Below are 16,904 nucleotides of genomic sequence, written 5' to 3'. Positions count from 1 at the left end.
CATGTATCTTATTTTAAAAATATTTCATAAAAAGTATAACATATGGTATAATGGGAGGAAGACGCCAGTAAAATTAATAACACACCTCCAATCTAACTGAGTTAACGTGTGATTAGTTAGATTCCTTAATACCAGCCGCAGAAAAATAATTTCCACCGCTACAGTCGCTATTGGTCGCTTTTCTTCATCGCAAACTATTTAATTGGTGGATCAGTCTGACATCTGTCATGTGTGCCGTTTGTGGCTCTTTCCAATGAGAAAAGCAACGCTGAATGTCGCGCAGCATCATATTACGTTCAGCGGTCTGCCAGTGAGACCTCATCCTGGGGGTTGTAGTTCTGACTTCCCTTGCCTACCGTAATTCCAGCTGTTTGGCGAACAACAGCTCCCACAATCCCACGGTGAAGCTCGACTCTGTCGTGCTTATGTTTGGCTTTGTTGTTTTTTTTTTGGGGGGGGGGGGTTTGTTGTTGTTTCGGGTTACCGTGGGAGCTGGGTCCGAGCAGGATAAACCACCGCTGTCCTGCATGTGTTGCCCTGGTTTTCTGTGGGACTAAAACAGCCTGACTCGCACACAGCAGCGTTGCTCAGCCCGTTCAGAGAGAGAGTAAGGGGTTGCAAAGGTAAGGGACACTTCATGGAGGACTCGAGGTAAAATGTGCGCAGATGTTTTTTTCTTTAGTTAACGAAGCCTGTTGTTGCCTCCGCTCTCTTCGCACTCCCAGCATTTAAACCAAACAGGCAATAATGAGTAATTACACGATGTCTACTAAGTAGAAATCCTGTGTTTATGTTTTTCTTAAATTGATAAACTTGCATCGACGTGCCTGGCACAGTGTTTCCCCGACATGCGCTGCTTTCTGACGGGCCTCAAGCCTCCTGCCTGTGTAAGTTGAGCCCTCGGAAAGCGGCTGTATGTTTCCAGCTCTAATCTGTGATTATCGGGTGTATCTGCAGTAAATCTCCAACACATAGTCAGGTTTTTTTTTTTTTTTTTTTTCCAAAATGGAAACTTGTAAATATTGCAATTAGAATGAAAAGGTTTTTATGAGCCATTCGCATTTTTACAGCAAATTATATATTTTTGTTGTTATTTTTTTCCTTGTTATATTCTCCTGCACGGTCATTGTTGTCAGTTGTCTTCTGTATCCCTACAGCAAAATATATCTGTCTTTGTCATGGCAAAGCACAGCTGATACATTGACTTGCAAAGTTTTTACTTAATGATGCTATCTTGTTCTTGCAGCCCTGGAAGATAAAACACTTTTCTCTGTTCTTACAACGTATATAAAGGCTTTTAGGTTCATTGTCCTGTTGGAAGGTGACCCCCTGACCCAGTCTCAAATCTTTAGCGTGATCAAACAGGATTGACATATATTTTGCTCCATCTATCTTCCCATCAACTCTGATTAGCTTTCCTGCTTCTGCAGCAGATTAGTGTCCCCACAGCATGATACTGCCACCACCATGTTTCACCTGTTGTTTTTGTTTGTTTGTTTGTTTGTTTTGTTTTTACCATACATACAGTTTTGCATATAGGCCAAAAGGTTCAGTGCAAAACAATGACTTTCATTAAAGAGATTGTGGAGTACATGACTAAAACCGACAAGTTTTATTTGCAAAACATTTTGAAAATAATTTTCCTTCCACTTGACAAATATCTGTTAATTTATGTTGGTCTATCACACAAAAATCCAATTATGAAAGATTAAAGTTTGGGACACGCCTGGAAAAGTTTAAAGGGTATGAATACTTTTCCCGTGCACCACAGCTGCTATAGTTCCTTGCAGAGACAGTAATACATTAATGATGCAGCCATGATTACTAAATTAATATTAAGTATCTGGCTGTAGAATCTGAGTCCCAGACGCTGTTTACTACTTGCTCACACATGATGAAGTACAATAGTATTCTTTTTTTTAACGATGACCAAAATAGCCACTGCGACAAACTTCTTACATGTCATGTTGCTCAAAGCCCGTCCTTTCATAGAGGCTTAGCTCCGGTGTCCTTTTCTCAAGTGCACTCTCAGTCAGGCTATCTTCTTACACTGAATACATATTCAGAGGCTTCTGCCTTGCTCACCAGTTGTCACCTCTTAACCATTTCACCATCAACACTCCTAATCAAATGTGCAGTTTTCAGCTTTTAGTAAATAACCCAAAAAGTCACTCATATTTTTCATTCATTTCTGTTAGGTGTAAAGTAGCTGCCATTGTTTTGTGTCGCCATGGACATGGCTTGGCAGGTGGAGTTTCGAAATGTGGGCTGCACCTACTTCCCTCAGAGCAGAGTCGACTGCCACTACACGCTGAGCTCGCAGCACAGCTGGGCCAACAGCGACTGGATTGGGCTCTTCAAGGTATCGCTACCCAGACAGCTGTCGTAAAAATCAACAGAAAGGGGTTAAGACACAGTCTGGAAAGGAAGTGTGCTACTTCCTTTTAGCCATTTCCTGGTCTGAAACTTTTTCCTTTGTTCCATCAAATAGAGTAAATTGGATTTTCTTAAAATCAGTGGTTTTAACAACATTGAATGTGAATAAAAGGTGGAGGTTCTTTGGTTCCATCAAATTCAAGCATTTAGTTCAATGTTTTAGCCCCAAATATCGTTTTTTACTTAAAGAACCTAACAGATATGACTATGCTCATTCAGGTTTACAGTGTAGGCTGTCGTGCCTGAGATGATAGAGCGAGTATCATATATATTGTTTGGTTTCAAAAGCGTCCATCACACCACCCATATGGTGTAAAGTCATTTATTGAGATGCCAGAGAAAGTGGTGGACTTGTGGACTGCCTGTCAGCTGGCTCAAGGAAGATGTCCAGACATTACCCATGCTTACAAAAAAGAATAATTTGTAATTTTAGCTGCGAAAACATGGACAGTCATTGTGTGGGAACTAAAAGCCCCGTCCATCAAAGCTGTGAGTGACAAGCTAAAAGCAGCATAAATGTTAACCAGCTAATATCAGCTGGTTAAACATTTCTGTTACACCATGAACAGCAGAATGACAAAAATAGCATAATGTTCTCTGCAATAAGCACGTTTTCCTATTGAGCATCTTTTTATGATATAATTTTGATTAGATTTATTAAAAACAATGAAAGATAATAAAATAAATATGTGGGGTCAGTTTTATCTATTTTTTGAAGGAAAGGTACTATTGTGGTGGAAAAAAAGAACATGGTTGTTGTTTCTTTTGACACCACAAGAAGGGTCATCCACTACAACAACCTTTGTTTCACCAGAGACTTGTCACTAACTAGAATCTCTTAAAATGACAGTAACTGTCAACTGTAAGTAACACAATGCATAAGCATGGAAAGAAACACAAGGTGCAAAAAACATCTTAAAGGATAAATAATGTCAATAATGCATTAAGAGTATGATACACAATACAAATGACTGATTGATATCATGTTTTAATTTTTAGAGCGATTTTAGCAACAGAAGAAAAACCTTTTGCTTTTCCAGATCTTGTTGTATATTTTTGATGTAAACTCTTAAGCAAAAACATATTTTTATATAAGGTTTCCCATATTCACCCATGCATAGTTTGGAGCATGTAAACATTTTCTGGAAATGTAATATAAATATTTTAAATTAGATTTCAAAACAGATGTTTAACTGTAAAATGTTGGCCTGGAAAACTGTGGATTTTTAAAAAGGATGAACCCTGAACTGAATGAAGGGCTGCATTTATTTAACTAAGGGATAACAACATGTGTATGTTTTGCTCCTCAGGTGGGATGGTCGTCAGTGAAGGACTATGAAACCTTTGTTTGGGCTCTGGCCCCAGCCGATTATCAAGAGGGCACAGAAGCCAACTGCTGCGTGCACTTCCAGGGTACACATGCCTGTGTATTTATTGTTCATAGTTTCAGTGAATCTCTGCAGAGTAGCACATAAAACCTTCAGCAAGAGATGTATTTCTATAAAATGGCTGTTTTTGTTGCAAATCATGTGGTGCATGGGGGACAACGGTTGTTTCTGACTTAAAATAGATTTTTCCCAGAAGAAGAAGAAAAAAACATCCTGTGCAGAAGACAAATATCCTGCCTAGCTTTGTCTCCGACACTGAAAGTCTCTGTCACGGCTTGAATTCATTTCTGTACTAAGCAGGGGGTTGAGTAATGATAATGACAAAAGCAATGGCTTAAAGCCTCCTCTGCTGACTGCTGCTGCTCTCACCATAGAATACACTGTTCACTTTGTCCTGTGTATCGGGAGGAACTGATCAGGCCGGTTCTCTGTGAGGGGCATGTGTGCAGCAAGTGTGGCATTGAGCCAGGGCAGACTTCATTGAGCGGTCAGTGCCGTACCTTATGAGAAGAAGATCAGATGTACAAAGTCAAAGGAGAGAACCTATGGCTAAATATCAGCCGCGAGGCTGTGATTTACAAAAACTGTTTCCATCCTGGCCTCTAGCACGTGTTGTAAAAAATACTCCTGGTGGAATAGATCATAGTAACAATCAGGACATGGACAAATCAATGTTTGTTAGCTTAAAATGAAGATAGATTTTAAACAGGATCATCCATCCATCCATTTAACCACCTGGAGAGAAACCACACATGCATGCGGAGAACATGCAAACTCCATGCAGAAAGATCCCCGGTGGGGAGTTAAACCCAGGACCTACTTCTGCAAGGCAACAATGCTACCAATTGCACCATGGTGCAGTCCAGAAACACAGGATCAAAATTTGGAAAATGAAGTAAAAGATTAAGTAGAAGATTAACTCGAAGTCATCTTTTTTGCACATTTATATTGTGCAATAAATCTATAGCAGTTATTTTGACATTTTTAATGAAAAACACTCGCAGCATAGGCGTCATTAGACCTGGGCTCCTGGAGCTGGAGCCCCAAATGTTTTTTTTTTTTTTTCTTAAATTCTCCAGATCTCTTATTGCATGAAGCCCCCAAAACACCGTTAAAGTTCCATGTTGACTGGTAGCAATTTGTGAACATGCTGCACCATGACAGTGCAACTACACGCAATTGACCAAAGATTGTTGTTGATGCTCTGCTGTCACACAGATCATAAAAGATTTATTTCCTTAGTCAGATAAATGATACTGAGTGTGTTGGAGGAGAAATATAGTTTTCTCTTGCTGCTGCATTGACAACTAATAATAAAATTACAAATCTAGAATAATTTCCAGCTCCAAATCAAAATTCTTTAGTAAATTCGGAACTGAATGTTTCTGCACTGAACAGAGATTCATTAAAACGCACATTTAGTTCCACCTTAGATAATTGGTCGAGTCAAAGGGGCACCTCAGATGGAGACGAGCATGAAAACCACAATACTGATCAAACTCGGGGTGAATTTTTTACACTATTTCTAGATTCTCTAAAACACAGTTTGTGATTTGTGAAACCTTTACTCTACATAACAGTCTCATGTCTCATGAGCTGCACGCATCGTTGCACCCCTAGTGTTGCCATGTTACGTTGGGAGAGGTTAATTACAGATTGGTGTAGTGTGTCAAATTCCAAACTTACAGCTTTGTGTTTTAAAATAAGGTGGACTTCATTTTAATACAGGGTTGTACTCTTTCCCTCCCAAGTCCAGAACCACCCCAGTGAGTGGAAACATTTGAGAAGGAGTGGTGTGGTTTAACAGGAAGTAACAAGACTGCAGGAATTTCAGTAAATTACCGAAACAGAATGTTAGTGACCTTTTAATAGATGACTTCCAGACTTAGCTGCAGTTGGAGCAAAAAGCACAGGCAGCATATAAAATGCTCCTACTCAAACAAAACTTTTAAAGAAAACTTATTTGTAATGAACCTGTGATGGACTGGCGACCTGTCTAGGGTGTACCCCACCTCCTGCCCAATGACAGCTGGAGATAGATTCCCCACGACCCTGCACAGAATAGCAGGTATTGACAATGGATGGATAGATGGATGGATATTTGTGATCATATGAAACATTTTCAAAATTTCACCAAATTTACAAATTGCATTGTCTTTTCAAGTTTCGATAGTAAACATTGTATATTAAAAGGGCTGCAATTAAGTACTCTAACCCCTTTCTGATAATTGATCATTTGTAAATAAAATTTGGTTTCATCATTTTCAGCATCCTATCTGCCCAAGCCCAGTTCCCAGGAATATGAGTTTGTATACGTTGATGCTAAAGGGGAAGTGTGCTCCCGCAGCTCCAAATTCACTTTCTGTGCACCGACGCCTCTTGAGGACATGGTGACCCTCGAGGAAGAGTCCCACGGTGAGGATGAAGGCACAGACATGCTGCTGGTAATACCCCGGGCCGAACTGCTGCAGGTAAGCCTGAGCATGACTGCGGCAATAAATAACATTGAGGAGGTACGGGGTTAGTGTATGCTTTTTAGAGCTGCATTATTAATGAGTGCAGATAAAGGACATCCCGTGTTTTTCCTGTCTCTTGTTAGAATCGGTTGCAGGAGTGTCTGCGAGAGCGTGCTGAGCTGCTGCGTGAGCAGGAGGTGGCAAATAAGCAAAGGGAGAGAGAAAAGGAGGACCACAAGAGAGAGAAGCAGGAATGGGACAGACAGCGCAGAGGGTTGGAGCGTGAGGTCGGCAGACTGAAGGAGGAGCTGATGCAGAGTCATCGGAAGATTGAGGAGATGGAGATGGAGCAGAAGGTGATGCATTAAGCTTGAGCAAACCTTTCTCTGCACTCTTATTGCCCAAAATGTTCCCTTTATGTCATATCTTCCTTCATTTTATTCACCAGAAATTTAGAGATCTTCAGAATTAACATAGATTCTGCTATCTTAGGATGAACAGGCTTTAGGAGAGTGTTTAGCCCAGGAGAAAGCTGCTTTAATGGATGCCAAGGCAGCGAAAGAACAGCTTATAAGAGAGCTTGAAGAGGACATCAAAACACTGACACAACGATCAGTGGAAAGAGAGACAGAATTGGAGAGGTTTGATGTATTATTTTTTGTTTTTATAAGGGTCTCATAAATAGTTTTGATTGCCGATTACCAAATGTGTGTTTACAGAATGAAAGAAAGAGCCAAGAGGGCAATTGCCTTGAGAAAAGAGGAGGAGCATGAAAGAAAAAACCAACAGGTATTTTCTGCTTAAACCAAATACCGTGAAACATTATAAATCTGAAGGTTTTGTTGGTCTTTTCTTTATCTTTTTCTGGTTAATCCAATTTGGTCTATTTCTGTCTGTTTGTTAGAATAAGCTGGATCAGACTGAAGCTGAGCTCAGAAGTCTGTTTAAGGAGTTCCAGGTTCTCAGGAACTCCCTGGCTCAGAGAGACACCAGTGTCCTGCAGCTCCAGAACACCATCACCACCCTCACCCAAAAACTCACTACTGCTCACAGGAAGGAGGTCAGATATTTAAAGCAAACATGTTTGCAAAGTTCCTACGCAGTCGGGGAAAGTTTGGAATTTTATTTCAGTCTCTTTAAGGTCTGAATAAGTATGAAAATACAAAACAATGATTTCAAGACATTACTCCCAATCCTATCAGTCTGTACCTAAAGATATAGAAACATCTGCCATGACTTGACAGTGTACTTTTAATATTTCTTTTAAAAATTTACAAAAAAAGAGTCTGTAAAAGGATGGATAAAAAAGGATAAACGCAAAACAATTTTTGTTCGCATAAAGTACAGTATGGCTTTGGTGTCAAATCACTCTCTGTTTTGCCATGATGGTAACAACCCTTCTTCTCATTGCTTTATCAACAGACCGAAAGTGAAGTATTACTGAAGGAGATGCGTAGCCTACGAGAGCGATTTCACATGAGCGAACGCACAGTTGAGGGCCTAAAGAGCGATCTGAGTACCCTGGCAGCCCAAAGGGATCGCGTACAGGCCGAACTGCACCAGACTCGAGTGCAGGCCGCCCAGCTCACCATTCAGCTTGCAGATGCCAGCATGGCTTTGAGAGAAGGAAGAGCCAACTGGGCTCAGGATAGGCAGAATCTGCAGCACACTGCGGAGGTAACAGGTTCATTCAGAATATAGAGTCTGTGGTTGAGTAAGGATGTTACACACTATCAAAGGACTCCACTTTAGGTAAGTATTTTATAGTTTGTGTGTCACACCAACAGTTGGACCAGGAAAGTTTGGAGAAACTCAACACAGAGATGCAGAAGATGCAAGAGAGACTGCAGGAGGAAAAGATGGAGAGGGTGAAGCTGGAAGTTGAGCTGGGTAGAGAAAAAGATTGCAACCGGGTGAGCAACCAAGAGCAAAAAGGCACATTATTGCATTATTTTCTTTCAATGTAGCAAACACCTTGTGGCACAATGGCCACTCAAACGTGACATGAACAGGAGGCGTATATCAGAGAAAAAAATCGCCACATGAACTGCATAGCCAGTTGACATGTTCGCGCCCCATTTGTTGCTATATTAAAGAAATGATTCTGCTATATTTGATGCTATTTTTATGGCACCTGGCCTGCAGGTTCAGCTGAGTGAAACCCGGAGGGAGCTGCAGGACCTGAAAGCCAGCCAAAGGGCTGCACAGAAAGAGAAAGAACATCTACGAGCAGAGAAACGGGTCAGAAGCAGAGGAGTTTTTTCTAATAGACATCTGTTTGAATTGAAGGAAATATCACGATTACTATAATTGCTATCATTAAAACTGTTTTGCACACTTCCTGTGTCATACAACTTGGGTTTTATAACAAATTCACAGTGATACAGCAAGAATGTTTGGATAGTGCATATCCAAGGTGTTGGGGATCTTCTCTGTTGTTGCCTTCTTGTTATTGTGCTATATAAATTGTTTATAGTGCAATATAAAATGCTGGTTTTCAGGTCAGTCAGCTCTGTGGCTGTTAATGTGTCCGCACAGTTTTTGTTGGCTAACCAGCTTCACATTCGCCAGCTGTAGACTCATTAAATAATCAGAACTGTATGTTCTGCAGCACTTAAAATGCACAAAAACAAAGATTTCGGTAATTAATGGTGCAGAGCACAGCTGTTTATATTAAATGTTATGGTTTTTTTTGTGTTTATTGTGCTACATTTTTACCTGACTTTGGTTTGATGATGTCAGATATAAGACCAGTTATAAGGGTAATGGCTGATGGAGCCCTGCCTGAGCTTGTGACATGATCCGTGCAATTTCTGCCACAGGAGTTGATGGAGTACATTTTTCAGATGGAGCAGAAGACGGGAACAGTGACCACTGCCAGGTGGGACACCGCTCCAATTGCCTCCACAGGTGAGTTGAGCTGCACAATCAATCTACTGTGTGCCCTGCAGATGTGAACAATAAAACTGTCATCTGCTATCAGAGAGAAGAAGCACTAAATATTGCTCAGTGTGTCTTCTGTTGCGTGTGATGAGAGAGGTTCTGTGAGCAGAAACGTGACCTCCTTCTCTCTACCAACTAATCTTCCTGGCAGGGTGTCCTGAGACTGCGCTATCTGACTCTGAGGATGAGAGCCCAGAGGCTTTGCAGATCCTCCATCCGCCAAGATCTCTTGGCCACTACAGCCTTTGCGAGCAAGGCCAGCCTGAATCCCTGCTCCTCTCGACGCCCCCTCTCTCCCCGCGGGACGTGGACAGGAGAGCGGTGGTCATCAACCAGCCAGCCCCGCTCTCCCTGCCACACCAGGCCAACGCTGACACTCTGCCACACAGCTCTGATTCGGTGAGACGCATCAGAGCCACTTGCTGTCACCACAGCATAATTATATGTAATAGTGAAAATGAGCTACGGCTTCCAACTAATAGCCATGCACCAGTAAAACGTGGGCAGTGGGTCGTTTGATATAGACATTATCTCATGGAAGCAATTAGCCTCCTAGTTGGCAAGTTATTCGACTGTAATAGCTGCTGCTGAAGAGATATGAGTTAACTACCTGATCCGTGTGTGTGTGTGTGTGTGTGTTCTTCTACTTGTTGCTGAGTGAGAACCATTTTTCGTATTTTTTTCGCAAAGTGAGGACATTTTGACAAAGTGAGGACATTTTCCTGGTCCTCACGTTTTCAAATTCCGTTCTTGGGACAGGGGCTAGGTTTAGGACTAGGATATGAATTGAGTTATTGTTAGGGTTAGGGTGAGGTATTAACTGGTTAGTGTTAGGGTCAAGGTTAGGCACTAAAAATCAAGGAAAATGAATGGAAGTCAATGGAAGTAACCGAAAAGTCCTCATAAAGATAGTAAAACACGGTGTGTGTGTGTGTATGTGTGTGTGTGTGTGTGTGTGTGTGTGTGTGTATGTGTGTGTGTGTGTGTGTGTGTGTGTGTATGTGTACTTTATTCCGGTATTAGGAGGAGGAATCTGATCCAGTCCAGCAGGGAACAAAAAACTCTGAAGAGGAAACCGCTTTTCTGTTGCCTGAGTACAAGGGCCCATTTCTCAGGTACAAACTTCCACTGTAAATACCCATAACCAATACACAGAATATAGTATAATATATAAAATAATAATAAATGAAAAGTTTCTTCAAATTTTTTAAAGTGACCATGCTAAATCAATGAACTCTGACTTATACGTCACTCAGATATAAAACGACTCCATTGTTAAAAAATTGGACATAACAGACAACTTTAAAAGAACGATTTTTATAAGCAATCTGTTACTATAGTATGTTTCCATTATGTTACCCTGAACTTTTTTGACCCACACTTAAGTCACCCTGCGCCTTTTTAATGTTTTAGATTAATTTTAAACAATATTCTGATTTTTTTGAATGTTTTTCAAAGTGTTTCTTTGGACATTAGCTGCTATTAGGCTTGGTTTCCTTTCAGTATGCAACATTTTAAAGAAGAAAAATTACAAAATTCTGACCAATAAATCATTCAGATATAAAAAGGCTTCTATATTCAAATGATTCACCAGTGTTGTGTCTGAACTAATCAAAGAACCCATTTTAAAATGTATTATTAGGAATTTTGTTACCAGCAGTCTGTCACCACAGATGCATTTCCATTGTGCTACCCTGAACCTTGTGCTTGTGTAACTCCATTACCCTGAACCCTTCTAATTTTTTTTTCTCTGTTTTCTTTGGACTCTGGTTGCTCTTTGACTTTTTCCCAGTTTAGTGACCAACCAGTCCAGAGGAATGGTTTTTGTTTTGTAAATCACTCAGCTTTGACCTATACGTTATTCAGGTTTGAAGAGGCCGCTATATTTAGAGGATAAACCAGTGTTGCAATTAGATCTTATGGCAGTTTGTTACAAGCAGCTTGTCACTGTAAGAATATTTTCTTTCTTGTTCATTCCATGTCACAAAGTGAAATATACATACATATTTCTTGTTCACGCTAACAGAACATAATTCTCTGAATGCTTAACTAAATGTTTTATTCGTGGACATCTGGCTGGACAATATATCTTTAGCTTATGTCAGTGTAACTCCATTTCTGTCACTTATTATGGTTCTGCAATTATGCGTACTGCTGTCAGATTTAAGTTAAAATTCACCGTTTAATTTTACTAACGTGTTTCTTCTGACTGTAAGTAATATCAACTCTCTGATTGGAGTGACCCAATCAGAGTCTCATCTTTAATCTGATTAGGGTGATGGCGAGGAACATGCCAAAAGCCGGTCAGCAATTATAAAAAGGGTTTAATTGTTGTAATGTCAATAAAGATTTTGTACAAATTATCTAGAAGGGTAAAAATGTTGACATGCCATTTTGTAATAAAAACTAAAACCAAATAATTATTTTTTTCAAAATTAATACTCTTTTTATATTGTTTCATTATCTTTTCAGCAATGCCTGTGTAATTTTATTCGGAAACCAACTTCTTGGTTGAATGAAAACAATTTTAAATCTAAATCTGCCAGGAGTATGAATAATTATGGGCTTAAGCATCTGTAATTATTTGAACCAGTGAGCAATATTGTCTGATTTGTTTTGCATGAGTTACAATCTGAGACAAAAATAAAATCCCTCCAAACTTTAAGGAAATGTGTAATATAAACAGATATTACTTTTAGTTTAATAAAAGACCTTTTGTCTTTCAACTTTAAAATCTACTAAGAATTCACATTCCTTGGTGTAAAAAAAACCCTACAATATTAATTCGACTGAAGGATTTACTCTCATTTTTTCCAAAGACTGCTGAAAGCAGAATATTGATTTAAAATCTGTTAAAATCAACAGAAAATATAAACTGTAGAGGAGTTTAAACTGGTAACAAATCAAGCACCTGTGGGATGCGATAGACAAGTCAGATTAAAATAAAGACCAGTAACATCTTGATTTGCTTTATGCCTACAGGACAACTCTGTGTACCAGCCTGCTTTACTCATAAAGTTTGATATGAGTTATCATATTTTGACGTGAGAAAAAGGTGAAATCATAAAATATTTTCAGATCAATAAGGATATTGATTGTGCTGATTAAATGCACAGCATCTGACTAAATGCTGTTCGATACTTTGCTTCTCTTTCCTCACATGTGGATTTCAGAGGTTGCAAATGCACACAGGCATATGCAAAGGGTTATTTATGGTGACAGGGGAGCTATGGCTGGAAGATGGAAGTTTTGAATATGTGGTCATAAATGAAGTTGAGTCAGGGTGAAGCGGGCGAAACTGCCTGAGACAGAGGTGAGGCGCTGGAGGGGAGGCATGATGGGAGGATGAGGGGACAGAGAATGTGACAGGAAGCTGTAGCAATGATTTACCTGAAGGGTGTACCTCAGTCACGGGCCAATTTTCAGCGTCGTTAAGGCTCTCGTTCTCCCACTCAGCCGCTTCTGCGGGCTAGCCTCTGCCTTCAACCGCAATGTGTGTCTCTTTCCATTTTCTAACACAAACACACAGTCACGCACACTCTTGTCTTGTGTCTTCCTGCAGCGATCTGGCGGACACCTCGCTATGGTGATGGGCGAACATCCGGCCAAGACAACAGCGAGCATTCCGAAAGCAGGATGGGACTGTGTTTCCAGCTGCTTCGACTAACAAGCACATAAACAGCACATTAAAAACGCAAGACACAACATTATATGCAATTACTCTGTATCTGCCACCAACCTTGCCCCCCACCACCCACACCCCCGTAGACCGTTGTGTTATTGCCTCAGCTGTGCCAGCAGCGGCAGGTCAATGCCATGTTTATGACTCGCAGAAGACTGTTGCTTAGCTAGAGGCTGCAGGAATTTTTGGGGCCCGGCATTTGAGAGTTCGCAGGCGGGTAGCAGAATGATTTCCGTTGAATCATTGCATCGTCGAGAGCTTTACGACGGATGTAATGTCGTTTTTATGGCGATTGTGATTAGAAGTCACGACAGGCTCTGTAATTATGATGTTTTGTGTAGATTCGACTCTGCGGGAAATTGTGGTTAAAGCTCTGCTCTGGCGTTAAATCCTCCGCCTCTGGTTTGGACACTTTTCATGGCAGCATAAAGAAACACCACAGCGCCATTGAAAAGGGAAAGAAAATGCAATAATGCAGGCTTATCACATCATATTTCTCCACCCCTTATCCACACCTAAAATTTGATATGCACTTTTTATTGTACAATATCACAGATGATTCATGCAGATGCAGTTAGGATGATTTAGGCTTCCTTATATGGACAGTGTTTAGAATAAGTAAGCTTATCAGCAGCTGCTAAGATGGACAACATGGAGCTCTCTACATGTCAGTAAAATTCACATGCTATTCAGATCAGCTACATTTTTTCATTCTATTAATGAAGCACAATTTTGCTTTTGTAGTCATTAAAGATGCTTATTTACCGTTTAAAGATCCTGCTTTAAAGGCTTAATATGCAGTCACCTACTTCCAAATTTGTGCCTAAAATAATAAACTTAGAATCAGCATGTAGGTGTTTCCTTCTGCTCTTATACTGCCTAATAAAGAAAACTGCTGCCTCCCTTTTTAATCAATACTGTATGCATTTTTCATGGTTTCATGTTTTAAAAATGAGTTTGAGTTATGCTGCAAGTAAACTATATTCAGCTTTAGTTGGAAACCGATCAGTTTGTGCAGTGTAGTATAAAACAAACTTTTCATGCTTGCCTAAGAAAATTTGCTACTTTGATGCTTGATTTTATCTGCTGTATTTGCACCCTCTTTTTATTAAGTAAGAGTTTTTAGACAAAATATTGATGCATAGAGACTCCGTATGTTTGGTGTGTGTTTTTCATAATTTCTCCGAATCTGAAATTGTGTGTTATGATCATATTTTGTCTTCATTTTGGTGTTTTTACTGTCTGTTTCCATACCCTTACAAAACATTTAGTGCTGGGAGTTTTACTGTTACTAAATACTGGTGCTAATCAAAGGGAATTATACAGGCTGGTTATATTGAAGTTACAGTGTTTTGCAAAAATAGGCTCCTAGTATGCTACTTTACAGCCAACGATGCATGGTTTTACAAACGTGTTCCACATAGAAATCTTAAGAGTGTGGTTTGCTTATTTACTCTTACACACCTAAATAATTAAAGGGCAACCAATTGCTTTCGGAAGTCACCTCAGTTTAAATACAGCTGTACTGTGAAGGTCTCAGAGGTTTGCTAAATATATATTGGTGTGGCAGAATGGCCCAGTCAAAGACCATATGTAAATCTCATTAGGAATCTGTTGCCTGACTTCAACATTGATGTTCACTGTTGTTCTGCATTTAATCTGACTGAGCTACTTTAACCTTTTGAAGGCAGTTAGTTGCACTGTATTTTATTTGGGAGTAACAGAGAAAAAATATGAATTTAGTTTTATTTGCAAATAACTTTAAAAACCATGAATTGTTTTTTTCCAACTTCCTAATTATGCACTACTTTGTTTTGGTCTATCACATAAAAAACCCAATAAAATACAATGAAGTTTGTTATTGTAAATGGACAACATGTAGAAAGGAAAGGAGATATGAATATGTTTAAAAGGCACTGTAGTTGTTAAAAAATACTAAAAACTTTGATGTGCAGATGATTATTTCTGTCAGAGAAGAAATGGTCTGTTAATCTCGTCTTTCGTCACTGTGGTGTTGAGCAGCATTATCTGATTTAGCATACAGGGAAGTTTAAACTTTTCAAAGCGTGGTGTTTTTCGCAGATCAAAGCACACAAAATTTGTTTTCCTTGTTTGTGGTTGAACTTTCTGTCTTTATGAAGTTTGATCTCTGTTTGTGCCCACTGAGGGCACTCTGTTGCACACTGGAGAGGAGCTCCAGTGGCTATTTTCTGTTTTGAAGTGTTGTGTGTGTGAAGGTTATCCTACATATACGCTGATGTGTATATTTTGTTTTCCCAGCCATCTTTCCTGTCAGGTTTGGATGGGGCTCAACATAATAAAATTTGTTAATAACTAGGGTGTGTATGACTTTTTTTTTTTCCCCCTGGACAAAGATTATCCCGATATCTTGATCCTCACATGACATTTCACTGGTAATTAACTATCCAATTTCTTTGCACACAGTTATACAGCCCTATTCCCCTTTTGGTTAATTGCCTGTTTCGTATACATTTTTCATTCTGAATTTCCTCTCCTTTCATCCTTGGCTCCCCTCAGGGCTGGCCTCGTCATCATCTCCTTCATTGTGCCTTCCCACTCCTCTGCCAGCTTCCCGCTCTCTGTTTTTAAGGTCTCCTCCTAGCACCCCTCCCTCCTACGCATCCTCCATCTTAAGTCTGGGGTGACGATAGCTAATTATAAAATCAATGATGCCGGGCTGCCTAGTTTACAGCCCCCTCTAAAGCCTTAACTGGGAAATCACTGTGGGATTGATGACTCCCTCACTCTTTATCTCTTTTAATTAGAAATGTAAAAGATATGAAGAGCCAGCGGCCAGGACACATCTCCTAGTTTTTATGATCCTCGACACCTCCACGTCCAGGTCTCAGTACCCTTCCCTGAATTTCCCCGCTGCTCCTCACCTTTTTCCTGCCCCTGTTTGTCTCCCATGCTTCCCTGCTGGTATACCTCTTTCTCCATCATTTTCTCCTGATGCAGGTCTACCTTTCTGCTCATGTTAGGGGAGGAAGACTGTGTTAAATTTGTGGCTTTTCCACTTGAAAATGTTTATCACCTTCCCATTGCCTCTTCTTTCTTCCCTTGTCTGATTTCCAGTTCTCTGGGGATTCACCGCATTAGTAACGAATATGGAACCTGTCTCAATTTGTCAGTTTTTAGCCAGGAAAGAGGCAAACTGTAAAAATGTGTTATTTCACATTACAGCCCTAACCTAATGCATCCTGCAGAGATTTAGGTATATAGGAAAGACACAGAGGCATAACCCATGTATATGCGTGGAGCCTGGTGCAGGTCTGTAGGCCTAAAGGAATTAAATTCACACAGGAGAGATTGACAAATGCACCAGTTATATACAGTACTGTGCAAACATTTTAGGCAAGTGTGAAAAAAATGCTGTAAACAAAGAATGCTTTCAGAAATATAAATGATTGTTTACTTTTGTCAATTTACAAAATGCTAAGTGAGCAAACCCAAACATACAGCCATAGTCATTAAGAACTATCTTCAGCGTAAAGAAGAACAAGACTTACTGGAAGTGATGGTATGGCCCCCACAGAGCCCTGATCTCAACATCATGGAGTGTCTGGGATAACATGAAGAAACAGAAGAATGTGAGAAAGTCTACATCCACAGAAGATCTGTGGTTAGTTCTCCAAGATGTTTGGAACAACCTACCACCCGAGTTCCTTCAAAAAAACTGCACAAGTGTACCTAGAAGAATTGATGCTGTTTTGAAGGCAAAGTGTGGTCACACCAAATATTGATTTGATTTAGATTTTTCGTTTGTTCATTCACTGCATTTTGTTGACTGATTAAAATAAATGATTAACACTTCCATTTTTGAAAGTGTTCTTTGTTTACAGCATTTTTTCACACCTGCCTAAAACGTTTGCACAGTACTGTGCATTTAAAGTCATATTTTCAAGCAAAATGAAGGAGAGAGTGTTTAAATGCTGCTCCAGCCAGTATTTAACTTTCCTTCCATGTACCACATGCTTT

General features: G+C 39.9%; 1 protein-coding gene across 4 annotated transcripts; it reads left to right on the top strand.

Moving 5' to 3' along the window:
• Positions 1–457: 457 nt before the first annotated feature.
• Positions 458–15,242, top strand: calcoco1a (calcium binding and coiled-coil domain 1a). Of its 4 annotated transcripts, none has more exons than XM_047371052.1 (15): positions 458–623; positions 2,199–2,362; positions 3,747–3,849; positions 6,093–6,295; positions 6,424–6,636; positions 6,773–6,921; positions 7,000–7,069; positions 7,185–7,340; positions 7,703–7,957; positions 8,068–8,193; positions 8,426–8,521; positions 9,127–9,190; positions 9,375–9,622; positions 10,247–10,338; positions 12,786–15,242. In XM_047371052.1, the coding sequence occupies exons 2-15, from the start codon at positions 2,231–2,233 to the stop codon at positions 12,811–12,813; spliced, it is 1,935 nt and encodes a 644-aa protein (XP_047227008.1). In that variant the 5' UTR covers positions 458–623; positions 2,199–2,230; the 3' UTR covers positions 12,814–15,242. The 4 variants fall into 4 exon arrangements, with proteins under 4 accessions (XP_047227008.1, XP_047227002.1, XP_047227024.1 ...); XM_047371046.1 differs by having other exon boundaries at positions 9,103–9,190; XM_047371068.1 differs by lacking the exon at positions 8,426–8,521.
• The last annotated feature ends 1,662 nt before the right edge of the window (positions 15,243–16,904 follow it).

The sequence above is a fragment of the Girardinichthys multiradiatus genome, chromosome 1, assembly GCF_021462225.1.
Source record: "Girardinichthys multiradiatus isolate DD_20200921_A chromosome 1, DD_fGirMul_XY1, whole genome shotgun sequence".
In the NCBI taxonomy this organism is placed as follows: Eukaryota; Metazoa; Chordata; class Actinopteri; order Cyprinodontiformes; family Goodeidae; genus Girardinichthys; species Girardinichthys multiradiatus.
This window is presented reverse-complemented; position numbering and strand designations above follow the sequence as displayed.